General features: G+C 45.8%; 1 protein-coding gene across 2 annotated transcripts in view; it reads left to right on the forward strand.

Annotated features, from left to right (window-relative positions):
* Window positions 1-13,606, forward strand: part of LOC132823142 (regulator of G-protein signaling 14-like) — a 100,978-nt gene that overhangs the window by 41,393 nt on the left and 45,979 nt on the right. For both annotated transcript variants that reach the window (XM_060836705.1, XM_060836706.1), the window contains exon 3: window positions 9,011-9,180. In XM_060836705.1, the coding sequence (XP_060692688.1) occupies window positions 9,011-9,180 (170 nt within the window). The remainder of the gene's footprint in view (window positions 1-9,010; window positions 9,181-13,606) is intronic.

The following is a 13,606-nucleotide window of genomic DNA, read 5'->3' on the forward strand; positions in this document are numbered from 1 at the left end:
GGTGTAAGAGCTGCAGGGAAGCAGAGTGGTCTGCAGGTTGAAGAGCTGCGGGTTTTTACAGCAACATGGAGTGAGTTGAACAGAAGGCTGAGAATTAGACGTTTGTGGGGGTTACCAGACTGGAAATGAATGTAGGTCATTGAGCACAGGTACGTTGACACGCCTGAGACTGACAATCAGGGAAGTCAGCTGATGCACTGGCTGGGTTTAAGTTCTGTATTTCTCAACCTCTTGCCGCAAGCAACCTAGGAATAGTCCATCAGCTTGAACCTTGCCAGAATGATTCTTCGACCATTCTATGGTGGTCAACTCAAATTAGTCCCATAGATAATTTGTAGTTGGATTGTTCGAGGAAGTTATTTTACTTCTAAATGATTTATTTTATCTTTTACATAATACTATTCACAGGGAATGAGTGGTGAACATATCATTCAAAAGGCACACTCTCAGCACTGTTCTAGAGTCCCAAAGACTAATACAGCAAGGAAGGAGGTGATTCAGCCCATGAGTCTGTCCTAGCCCTTTGAGCAATATCCCTGTCTTTTTCCCATTGCTTTACAATTTTCGCTGTCCAGAGAGTGATCCAAGAAATCTTCCTGAAGTAACTGAGGCAAGATATTCGGAGAGTTCAAGGTGAACATCAAATTAACAGTTAGCAAGAAATGATGATTTGGAGATGCCGGGGTTAGACTGGGATGTACAAAATTAAAATCACACAACACCAGGTTATAGTCCAACAGGTTTAATTGGAAGCACTAGCTTTCAGAGCAACGCAATCACCTGATGAAGGAGCGTCGCTCCGAAAGTTAGTGTGCTTCCAATTAAACCTATTGGACTATAACCTGGTGTTGTGTGATTTTTAGCAAGAAATGAGCTATCCTAAACGTTTGGAAAAAAAGAAGTCCAAAATTTGTTTGCATGGAATTATAGCACATTTATAAAAATAGGTCCCCCATGAATTTTCCTGTCCGTCCATTCAATTTCCTGTCACGACTTTTGTTTCATGCTTTTGATGTCAATAGTTCAAATGCAAAGTGTTTGTTTTAATCAAATAGTTGTCTGTGATTGAGCACAGAGAGGGTTTTTATATATATATATATATTAGAGAGAGAGAGTTATTAAGAGGGTTGTATAACAGTGGATTGTGTGGTTGTGAAATGCATTACCAGATTAAGTAATTGAAGCAAATAACAGGTCAACACTTAAACAAAATGGGTTTGATTAAGGGGTGATAGAAACGTAGAAAATAGGTGCAGGCTGATCATGCAATCTCAGTATCCCATTCCCACCCTCTCTCCATGGCCCCTTGATCCCTTTAGCTGTAAGAGTAGGCTGGCACGGTAGCTCAGTGGTCAGCACTGCTGCCTCACAGTGCCAGGGGTCTTGGGTTCAATTCCAGCCTCGGGCGACTGTCTGTGTGGAGTTTGCTCATTCTCCCTGTGTCCTCCGGATGCTCTAGTTTCTTCCAAAAATCCAAAGGTGTGCAGATTAGGTGAATTAGACGTGTTAAATTGCTCATAGTGTTCATGGGTATGCAGGTTAGGTGCATTAGTCAGGGGTAAAATAGGGGAATGGATCTGGGTGGGGTACTCACTGGAGGGTCAGTGTGAACTTGCTGGGCCGAAGGGCCTGTTTCCACACTGTAGGGATTCTATGAGCCACTTTTGAGAAGATTTGTAGCTCGGGTTGAGGTTCTGGATGTAAGTTTGCTCACTGAGCTGGAAGGTTCCCTAACACCAGTGATTCATTCAGAGGATCACTGGTGTTACCTGGTGTGGTGTTGAAATGTTTGAAGATGAATCTCCGAGCTCAGTAAGCAATCTCTGAGCCACGTGCAGCTCCCTCTTGAATATATCTAATGTACTGGCCCCAACAGCTTCCTGTGGGAGAGCATTCCACAGGTTTTCCACTCTCTGAGTGAGGAAATTCTTCCTCATCTCCGTCCTGAATGGCTTATCCCTTAGTTTTAGACTGTGGTTAGGGGAGTAAACCAGGTGGAAAACAAGGGATTTAGGCTTTTGTTCATATGGGGGATTGTTGCCTGTGTGGGCTGGTGGGTCTAAATATCAGATTTGAATTACATGGAAATTTTGTATAAAAGCGAACATGCTCTTGATGGTAAATATTGGCTGAAACTGTTAGTAATCTGTGTGCTCTCTCTTCAAAACACTTCCCATTAATATTCTCGACCTTCTCTAAATCTGGATTTTACTGTTTATTGAGGTTGTCAAGCTTCTTTAATTCAGTTGTCAATTCTAACACCCTACTGGTTTGATAAAAGGGTTGGATTTCTCTCCTCTGCCACTGCTGTGCTATATTGTTCAGAGTATCACTGTTCTCACATGCCCCAGTGTACACTTGATGGGAAATATCAGAGTAGGAATTTCAGTAAAAGCACAGTTTGGGAAGTTGGGGGTGGTGAGAGAGGGAGGAATGACAGGAGTAGGAACTGACTAAAAGCATAAGGAGAAGTTTGAAATAACATGCATCAGTTTTTTTATGCTCGGGATTTCATTGAGATTGATAAGACCTCAAGCTGAAGGCTTGAAGAAAATAAGCTGGAGGAAGCAATCACTTTTTTCTTCTGTAGCTGTCATGGATTTCATTGAAGCGATAGTTTTCAGTGCTGGGGAACAAGGCGCTTTCTGTATTTTTGTGGCACTAAGTATGAGCATAACACACACCCAAAGACAGAAAGCAATTTCTGTTTTTGTTTCAGATCTCCAACATCTGCAGTTCTTTGGTTTACTATTCCAAAGTCTGACCACTCGCAAAATGTAGGAAATGCAAAACCCACTGTGTGCACAGAGGAAACATTGTCAAGATAAGCAAGCAACTGAACTCTTGTTGATCATTGATGGATGAATAGTGTCCGGGATACATGGGTGAACTCAAGTATTATAATTTAGGATAGTGTTGTGGATATTTTTACACCCATTCGGAAGATATAATCTTGATTTAACAAGGTTCATAGTTCCTTGAAAATGGAGTCGCAGGTGGACAGGCTAGTAAAGAATGCGTTTGGTATGGTTTCCTTTATTGGTTCATGCATTGAATAGAGGAGTTGGGAGGTCATGTTGCACTGTACAGACATTGGTTCAGCTACTTTTGATATACTGCATGCAGTTCTGGACTCACTGGAAGAATATTGTCAAAAGAAATTAATTTATAAGAATTTTGCCAGGATTGGAGGACTTGACCTATAGGAAGAGGCTGAACTGGCTGGGGCTGTTTTCTCTGGAGGGTCAGAGGCTGAGGGGTGACCTTATAGAGGCTTATAAAATCATGAGGGACAAGGATAGGGTCATGAGACAAAGTGTTTACCCTGGGGTTGGGGAGTCCAGAACTAGGTTTAGGGTGAGAGGGGGAAGATTTAAAAGGGACCTAAGGGACAACTTTTTCACACAGAGAGTGGTACATGTATGGAGTGAGATGTCAGAGGAAGTGGTGGAGGCTGGTACAATTACGGCATTTAAAAGGCATCTGGATGGGTATATGAATAGTAAGGGTTTGGAGGGATATGCTCGGGAGCTGGCAAATGGGACTAGATTAGGTTAGGATTTCTGGTCATCATGGACGAGTTGGACAGAAGGGTTTGTTTCTGTGCTGTACACCTCTATGACTACGGCCAGGAAACTGGATCTATATAATCAATCAAATGAACTCTTTTCATTGATCATCGATGGATGAATGTTGGCCAGGGTACCTGGGGGATCTGTATTGTTTTTCTCTGGATAACGTTGTGGGTTTTTATTTGTAGCCTCTAGGAAGATATGATCTCGATTTAACTTCTTATCCAATTCACGACTCTCTGATGCTCTATGTCTGCTTCCCTCTTGTCTCAAGTCAAACACAGCCTCTCTGCACTCTGCCCAAATTTCAAAACAAAACTCCCAACAACATTCGTGTGACGTTCTTGTCATCCTCAATACTGAGCGTCATTGTGTGTCTGAGTGAGATTGAATATAGCTGAAAATGTGTTGCTGGAAAAGCGCAGCAGGTCAGGCAGCATCCCAAGGAATCGACGTTTCGGGCATGAGCCCTTCTTCAGGATTGAGGAGAGTGTGCCAAGCAGGCTAAGATAAAAGGTAGGAGGAGGGATTTGGGGGAGCAGTGTTGGAAATGCGATAGGTGGAAGGAGGTCAAGGTGAGAGTGATAGGCCGGGGTGGGGGCGGAGAGGTCAGGAAGAAGATTGCAGGTTAGGAAGGCGGTGCTGAGTTCGAGGGTTGGGACTGAGACAAGGTGGGGGAAGGGGAAATGAGGAAACTGGAGAAATCTGAGTTCATCCCTTGTGGTTGGAAGGTTCCTAGGCGGAAGATGAGGCGCTCTTCCTCCAGCCGTCGAGTTGCTTTGGTCTGGCGATGAAGGAGTCCAAGGACCTGCGTGTCTTTGGTGGAGTGGGAGGCGGAGTTGAAGCATTGAGCCACGGGATGGCTGGATTGGTTGGTCCGGGTGTCCCAGAGGTGTTCTCTAAAATGTTCCGCAAGTAGGCGGCCTGTCTCCCCAATATAGAGGAGGCCACATCGGGTGCAGCGGATGCAGTAAATGATGTGTGTGGAGGTGCAGGTGAATATACTCCACCTCATTCAGACATCAGAAGTGACACAGTTACACTTAGTGCCAATTGGTGCCAGGCTATGGCAACAGTAACCATTAAGAACTGGATTGAGAAGGTCCTCTTCATATATAAATGTTAAATGAGTGAGACTCCTGCATTGTTTTGGAGAAAGTGAGGACTGCAGATGCAGGAGGTTAGAGTTGAGAGTGTGGTGCTGGAAAAGCACAGCAGGTCAGGCAGCATCCAAGGAGCAGGAGAATCAACGAATGAAGGGCTTATGCCCAAAACGTTAATTTTCCTGCTCCTCAGATGCTGCCTGACCTGCTGTGCTTTTCCAGCACCACACGCTGAACTCCTGCATTGCATTCAATTGGTACCAGAGCCTGACTTCAGATCAGTGACATATGTTCTGGTTTGCTTTCTGCAGACTGTTCTCCATTTCTCTGATTTTCTATAACGTGATGTTCTATACCTGGCTTGTGTCGAACTGCAATATGTTCTCTCATCCTATACAAATCAACATTTCAGTTTTAAGGAGTCTGTACCACGATTACATTATTAATATACTGTAATGTCCCCATAGGTTCCACTGGTGCTCAGGACCATTATAATGTCTCATGCACTGTGTTCTTTAAGGTTGCAGTTCTCAGATTGTATTTTCTTCCCCATGATGCAGTTATTCTCACTTATTTACGTTGCTTATGGATTGTTACTTTCTTTAAAATAAATATTTCTTCATTTAAGGCCTTAAATAAATGTTTCAGCGTTTATCGTTGATCAAAACACGCTGAGCAATCTATCGCTGAACTCTCAAGGTCAGTCTTGAATTGGGCAACATCCAGGGGGCAGGAAGTCCGATGTTTCGGACATAAGCATCATTCCTGATGAAGGGCCTATTCCTGAAAAGTCGACTCTCCTGTTCCTCGGATACTACCTGACCGGTTGTGCTTTTCCAGCGTCAGGCTTCTCGACTCTGATTTCCAGCATCTGCAGTCCTCACTTTCCCCCAGACTTGAATTAGGTCATCCTGTCACCAAGACTTTTTATAAAACAAAAGTATGAAAACTGTTGGCAATTTAATGCCTGGCAGTGTCTCTCCAGTATCTGTTAGAGTAAGTATCTCCCACATCTCATAGTCGGTTGAGTGTTGGGAACATCTTTGAACTGATCGGTTCAATGGGAGCAGTTTCAAAAGATAATGAGAGATTCAAACACTGGGACTGCTCTATAGAAATCGCACTACATTCCCCAATCCATGCTCCACATTCTAACTACCAGTTGCATCTTTCTGCTCTCCACCACTCAATCTTTCCCCATGGTGAGCAAAATCCATTTAAACCTTCGCTGTTCAGATAAGGCAGTGGATTCCTTGTTCCAATAGCAAAGGCATGTAATGTATAATCTGTTGAGGTTCTGTTGAGGGTAAATGTGTTTTGTGGAAGCTGCCCTGAGTAGGCCGGAAGGTAAGATGCTAAATTTAGATTTGAAGCCTTTTGTTTGCTGAAGATAATGAAGGCTGAGAGAGGAAGGTATCACTCCCATTCACAAATCTGAGAAAGAATGAATGAGTGCAGATGAGATGTCATTGGTTAGAAAATCATTTGCCCAGATCTTTGGCTCAGGATTTACAATGTGCAATGGGATAATGCTCGTTTCAACTGAGATGGGCAACTTGTATGTGGCTACCCGTCTGAATGATCTCGTAACTATCGTTTGCTGCTGTTTCCTTTTTCAACCCTGCTGGTGAACTTTAGAACATAGAACATAGAAAAATACAGTGCAGTACAGGCCCTTTGGCCCTCAATGTTGCGCCGATCCAAGCCCACCTAACCTACACTAGCCCACTATCCTCCATATGCCTATCGAATGCCCATTTAAATGCCCATAAAGAGGGAGAGTCCACCACTGTTACTGGCAGGGCATTCCATGAACTCACGACTCGCTGAGTAAAGAATCTACCCCTAACATCTGTCCTATACCTACCACCCCTTAATTTAAAGCTATGCCCCCTCGTAATAGCTGACTCCATACATTGAAAAAGGTTCTCATGGTCAACCCTATCTAAACCCCTAATCATCTTGTACACCTCTATCAAGTCACCCCTAAACCTTCTTTTCTCCAATGAGAACAGCCCCAAGTGCCTCAGCCTTTGACCGCAGTAGGAAGCCCCGGCCATATTGTTGCAGGCCATGTGGTAGACGGACCCCATGACTGATAAAGGCAGGCTGTCTTTGAAAGGAAACTGCTGTAAGAATGCTGCAAGGTTATTCCTGGAAACCCAGCAATGGGAAAGACAAACATGACAAGGATCTCCCAAGCCTTCATAGAATTCCTACAGTGTGGAAGCAGGCCTTTCAGCCCATCGAGTCCACACTGACCCTCTGAAGAGCATCCCACCTCATCCCTGTAAACGCACATTTCCCCAGGGCTAAGGCACCCCGAGCCCTGCACATCCCTGGACAATTCAGCAAGGCCAAACCACCCTAAGCTGGACATTTTTGGACTGTAGGAGGAAACCAGGGGCAAACCCACACAGAAACGGGGAGAATGTGCAAACTCCACACAGACAGACACCTGAGGCCAGAATCGAAATTGGGTCCCTGGTGCTGTGCGGCAGCAGTGCTAACCACTGAGCCACCGTGCCACCCACAGAGAAACCTTAGGAGCAGATGGCTCTCAACATCACAGCGGGGACTCAATGGGAACTGGAACATAAAATATTAATTTTATGGGCGGCACGGTGGCACAGTGGTTAGCACTGCTGCCTCACAGCGCCAGAGACCCGGGTTCAATTCCCGACTCAGGCGACTGACTGTGTGGAGTTTGCACGTTCTCCCTGTGTCTGCATGGGTTTCCTCCGGGTGCTCCGGTTTCCTCCCACAGTCCAAAGATGTGCGGGTCAGGTGAATTGGCCATGCTAAATTGCCCCTAGTGTTAGGTAAGGGGTAAATGTAGGAGTATGGGTGGGTTGCGCTTCGGCGGGTTGGTGTGGACTTGTTGGGCCGAAGGGCCTGTTTCCACACTGTAAGTAATCTAATCTAATCTAATGAGAATGATGGAGGATAGGACTCCCCCAGCTCAGTTTTATCCTGATTTCTACCATAGTATGCTGACTGCTGATGGTGTGACCATGGACCTCCTGCAGCCCACTGCTCCATCCTTCTCTCTCCTTGCCCTCCAAAGTTTCTACATTCGTACACTCGAGGACCAAAGTGTTTCCTGTTGTGAAAAGGCCAGCAGGAGGAAGAGCAAGACCAACAGGGCAGCACTGACGGAGCAGCCCCCTCAATTCTACAGAACATTGCATTTAGCTTGGAGCTCAGGAGAAAGTCGGGATTTAGATGGGATGGGCTCTGAATGGGCAACCACCAGGCCAGGGGTGAAGGCTGGCGGGCCTGCCCACTCACTGGAGGCGTGCATAGAAAGTGAGTTCCTGCTGCAGTGTAAGGTGGAACATGGCACAAGCACTGAATGCCCACGCAGTCTGAGTGCGTTGACCCATACCCTTGAAGAAGATTGTATGGACCCACCCAGGTAGTGACCAGTAGTGCGGCCTGACTGTGGAAAATCTAGATTACCCTTTGTAATGCTGAAAATAAATTCATGCCCAACAAGTATCAACTCAACAACAATATAAGGAGAAAACTCAGATGTTACAACACAGAAATGGACCAATTAGTCTGTCTTTCCCCTTCAACTACTACATATAATATTAACCTCCTCTTTTCCATTTCCTTTCAAACAGCATTCCATCTCCTGTCTAATGTTGATTGAATTCCTGCCTCTCAAATGAATATCACTGCTTCGTAACTCTGGGGAAAGAAGGCTCTCCTGCTGTTTGTTCCAAGTGTCTGCTTTCTAATACCCCTCATACTAGACACTTCAATGTGACTGATTGACTCGCTCAGTTTGTGTAAGACAGGAGCGAGTATAGGAGGACAGCAGATGTTGGGAGAGTCAGAGTCAAAACGTGAGGTGCTGGAAAAGCACAGCAGGTCAGGCAGCATCTGAAGAGCAGGAGAGTCAACGATAAAGGGTTTATGCTTGAAACGTCGATTCTCCTGCTCCTTGGATGCTGCCTGACCTGTTGTTGTTTTTCCAGCACCACACTTTTTGACTTTAGTTACACAGTAGCCTTGAAATAAGCATGTCAAGACATTGGTTGCTGGAAGTTAATTGAAACTTTCATCTCTAGGTTACTACCATTTTATTGGGTGAGGGAACAGAGCAAAGGTGGATAAATCAAGTTAAGCTACAGATCATCTGGGATCTAATAGAATCATTGGGACTTGAGTACATGAATGGTTCCTACCTTAGACCTCTGAGGTCTAACCCATCAAACCTGCACCTGTCCAACTTTAATACCATCTCCATTTATTGCACTAATCCTTTGTTTTGTTCAGTTTAGTGCTTGGAAACCCAAAGAGAATAACATCTTTGCATCTCTACAGACTTGAACATCACGGAGGATGATGGCCGTGGGAGTAACCAGAGTTTGAACAGCAACACCAGTCTTCCCAATGTTCAGAGAAATGCGTGTGACACCAAGAGATCAGTTGCCAGTTGGGCTGTGTCTTTTGAAAGATTGCTGCAAGATCCCATCGGGGTGAAATATTTCACAGTAAGTAATTCCCCCCCACCCCCGCTCCGGCTTCACAGTGCAGCCCCCCCCTCTTCCCCCATCCCCACTTCACAATGCAGCCCCAAAGGCGCATCCACCGCAGATGAGCATCTTCCTGGATTGTGATCCCAGTTCTTCCTCTCCATAATCAATTATTTTTCTTAAACTTTTCTCCTCGCTCCCCCCGCCCCCCCACCCCTGACCTGCAACAAACCTGATACTGACACTCAGGCTGAGTCATGAGGTCAGCTACCTCAGACGGGTCTTTCATTTCCAAACAACCTCAGAACTTGCTAGAAAAGCTCAGCAGGTCTGGCAGCATCTGGGGAGAGGAATCAGCGTTAACGTTTCGGGTCCAGTGACCCTTCCCTCAGAACTAAGGGCAGCTAGGAAAATGTTGTTTTTTTTTACGCAGAAGATAGGGTAGGGGGAAGGGGTAAGGAATAAATGAGAGGTGAGATAGAACCCAAAGAAAGAGACGAGAAGTTGGACAGACAAAGGACTGGACACTGATTTGGCTGAGTGGGTGAAAAGCTATTAATGGAGACTGTTATTGGCTAGCAATGGGCTGTGTGTTACTGCAGACCATGGGATACCAAGGCCTGGGTGTTTGGGGTTTGGGTTAAGGGCTTGAGAGAACGTAAAGTTGTTAAACTCAACATTGAACTCAGAAGACCGTAGAGATTTTTTTTAAAGATTAGATTCCCTACATATGGAAACAGACTTTTTGGCCCAACCAGTCCACACTGACCCTCCGAAGAGTAACCCAGCCAGACTCATCTTCCCTACCTCCCTTCAAAGGTAAACCCTTTGACTGATGCACCTAACAGTATGGGGCAATTTAGCATGGTCAATTCACCTAACCTGCCCATCATTGGGAATGTGGGAGGAAGCTGGAGCACCCGGAGGAAACCCACACAGACACGAGGAGAACGTGCAAACTCCACACAGGCAGTTGCCCAAGGAATCGAACCCAGCTCCCTGGCACTGTGAGGCAACAGTTAACCACTGTACCATCCCAATTTCCAAAGTGGACTATGAGGTGCTGTTATATCCATCTTGCGCTGAGCTTGGCTGGAGCACTGTCGCAAGCCTGATACAGAGATGTTGACCAGGAGACAGGGTGACCTTCATTCCTTTTGTCAATAACTTACCCTACAGTCTCCTTGTTGGCCTCACCCTAACTCTGGTTGTCTCTTCTTATCTCTCTCTGTCTCTCTCTCTCTCTGTCTCTCTGTCTCTGTCTTGTCTCTGTCTCTGTCTTGTCTCTGTCTCTCTCTCTCTCTCTCTCTCTCTCTCTCTCTCTGTCTCTCTCTCTCTTTCTTTCTTTCCCATTACCCTGCATGATGTCCTTGATATGGCCGATCACCCTGTTCCTTCCCCTTTTGGCTTCTCCATATTGTATTTCAATCTTTTGTGGATTAATGTAATCCCCAAGTTGTGGAATTCTCTCTCTAAATCCTTCCTCCATCTTGGCCTCTTATCAGATTATCCTTAAAATCCACCTCAAAGCTCAACCCTTCCAATCTCTCTTGGCTCATTGTCTATTTTACTTCATTAGCTATAATGTTCTTTGGGGCAACTCTGAGTAAGAGTGTAATTCTATATGGGAAATTCCTCAATGTGAGAAATGGTTAATAATTTCGAGTTGTCGATGATGATAGGGAAGGATCACGGTGTAATTCTGAGACCTTTATCATTGCTGCTTAAAGGTGTTTTCTCAGAATTTGACATTGACGGGCAAGCCCTGTTGTCCACCAGGAGAAAATTGTGATGTGCACCATTCTTGAGGTGCAAGGAAGAATTGTGATTCAGTCAATTGGCTTCTTCTTCTTCACTCAGGGGATGTGGGAGTTGTTGACTGGGCCAGCATTCATTCCCATCCTTAACTGCCCTTGAGAAAGTGATGCTGAGCTGCTTTCTTGAACTGCTGCGGCCCATTCAGTGTAGGTACAGCCAGGGTGTTGCTAGGGAGGGAGTTCCAAGATTTTGACCCCCAGCACCAACGAAGGAAAAATGATAAATTTCCAAACCTGGATGGTGAGTGACTTGGAAGGGAACTTGCAGGTGGATGGCGTTCCCATGTTTTTGCTGTCCTTGTTCTTCTGGATAGTAGTGGCCATGGGTTTGACAGGTGGTGTCTAAGGAGATGGAGTGAGTTTCCACAGTTTAGCTGTGTGTATCAGTGTGCATCAAACACGTCAGTGTGAGACTGACCAGCCTGAGTGAAGAAGTCAGGGTTTCCTTCTAAAGTGGGAGAAAGTGAGGACTGCAGATGCTGGAGATTAGAGTCGAGAGTGTGGTGCTAGAAAAGCACAGCCTGTCAGGCAGCATCCGAGGAGCAGGAGAATCGATGTTTCGAGCATCACCTCCTGATAAACAGCTTATACTCAAAACGTCGATTCTCCTGCTCCTCGGATGCTGCCTGACCGGCTGTGCTTTTCCAGCACCACATTTTTCGACTCTTTCATTCCAAAGTGTCATCCAAGAGTCACATCGGACAGCGTTATGGCCACTTTCATCATTTTTAAAACTGATTTCAATTTTGCACACTGCTCTGGTAGAGTTTGACCCCTTATGGTCAGACATACAAGTCGAGTAAGCTAGCTCCTACAATGTATGTTGGAGTAATTAACACAGGATCAGAAATACCCCGAGGTATTTTGCTGAGTACTCGAGAGTCAGATATAATATTCACATAAACCTCCACAAGAAGAGCTTTGCTCGCTTAAAGCAGTAACCAGTCCATTGTCTACTGAAGTGAGGTCTCTCGGTTTTACCGTCTGTGGTAGATGGCACAAAAATGGACAGTATATATTTAAAACAAAAGTAGGATTGGATAAGGTACTGCTTTCCATAGAAAAGAGAACATTCAGGCATGAGCTGATGAAAGTCCTTCAAGTCATGAAGGAGTTTGATAAGTTAAAGAATGGAGAATATTTAATTTCTTGTTAAGGGGGTGGGTCTAGGCGTGATGGGTGGTGGGCATGCCATGTATATCAGAGGCTAATAACAGGGCGTTGGTGCCCACTGTGGGCAAGGGGCTCCCATGGTTGTGTATGAGGCCCAGGATTCCTGGCCAAGATCAGCTCTGAGGCCCATCGTCCCTGTCTCTGCTCCTGAAGAAAGTGAGGACGGCAGATACTGGAGATCAGGGTCGAAGATTGTGGTGCTGGAAAAGCACAGCCAGTCGGGCAGCATCTGAGGAGCAGGAGACTCCATGTTTTGGACATAAACCCTTCATCAGGAATGTGGCTTCTGAGCCAAGGGGGCTGAGAGATAAATGGGAGGGGGGAGTGGGGCTGAGGAGAAGGTAGCAGGGAACGCAATAGGTAGATGAAGGTGGAGGTGGAAGTGATTGGCCGGAGGGGAGGGTGGGGCAGATAGATGGGAAGGAAGATGGACAGGTAGGGGCAGATGAAGAGGGTGGTGCCACATTGAAGGGTTGGGTCTGGGATGAGGTGGGGGAAGGGGAAATGAAGAAACCAGTTAAATCCACATTGATCCTGTGTGGTTGGAGGGTTCTTCCTCCAGGTTTCTGGTGGCTAGAGTTTGGCAGTGGAGGAGGCCCAGGAGTTGCATGGAGTGGGAGCCACACTCTTTGACTCTGCTCCTAACAAGGCCAGAAACAAGGCAACAGAAATATGTGAGTAATGATTCACCCCAGTGGGGCAATCCAGGTGAAAGAGTGGGTAGAGGAGAAAGTGAGGTCTGCAGATGCTAGAGATCAAAGCTGAAAATGTGTTGCTGGAAAAGCGCAGCAGGTCAGGCAGCATCCAAGGAACAGGAAATTCGACGTTTCGGGCATAAGCCCTTCATCAGGAGAAGAAATAGTAGGTAGAGTACAGTGCCACAAAGAATAGTTGAGGTGAATGACAGATTACACGAGAAGAAACCTCAATGAAGGGAGGAACGGATAAAAGCTATGTCAATGGGGTTGAATAAAGTAGAAGAGAAAAGGAACATTTCAAGCACCAGCTTTGATCAGATGGGCCGAATGGCTGGCATCTGCCCCCATTAACTCTATAGGAGGAATGCCATCTGTTTGGTTTGTTGAGAGTGTGGGACTGGGGTAAGTGCATGTGAACTGAGAGTGCCCTGCCTTTTGTGAAGTTCTAGATCGATGGACACTGTGACTGACGAACTGCTCTTGCAATCCGAGAGGAGATATCTGAGCCCTGACTGTGTGAAGGTGGCAGACTGGTCTTAATATTGTGGTAAAGGATGGGTGTTGAGGATAGCGATCCCTTTTGAGGGGCTGCTGATTGTTCCCAGAAGGTCTTGGCTTTGAAGTTAGTATTTTGGAGTCTGAATTTGGAGATTTGACACTTCCATCTGTTGCCCAGCTGAAACACACTTGCTTCTTCGAGCTAGGATTCCATAAATAAACTTGCTATAAATTGGAGGGAAATTCAGCTAATGATCA

This window comes from Hemiscyllium ocellatum, chromosome 16 (assembly GCF_020745735.1).
Source record: "Hemiscyllium ocellatum isolate sHemOce1 chromosome 16, sHemOce1.pat.X.cur, whole genome shotgun sequence".
Classification (NCBI taxonomy): Eukaryota; Metazoa; Chordata; class Chondrichthyes; order Orectolobiformes; family Hemiscylliidae; genus Hemiscyllium; species Hemiscyllium ocellatum.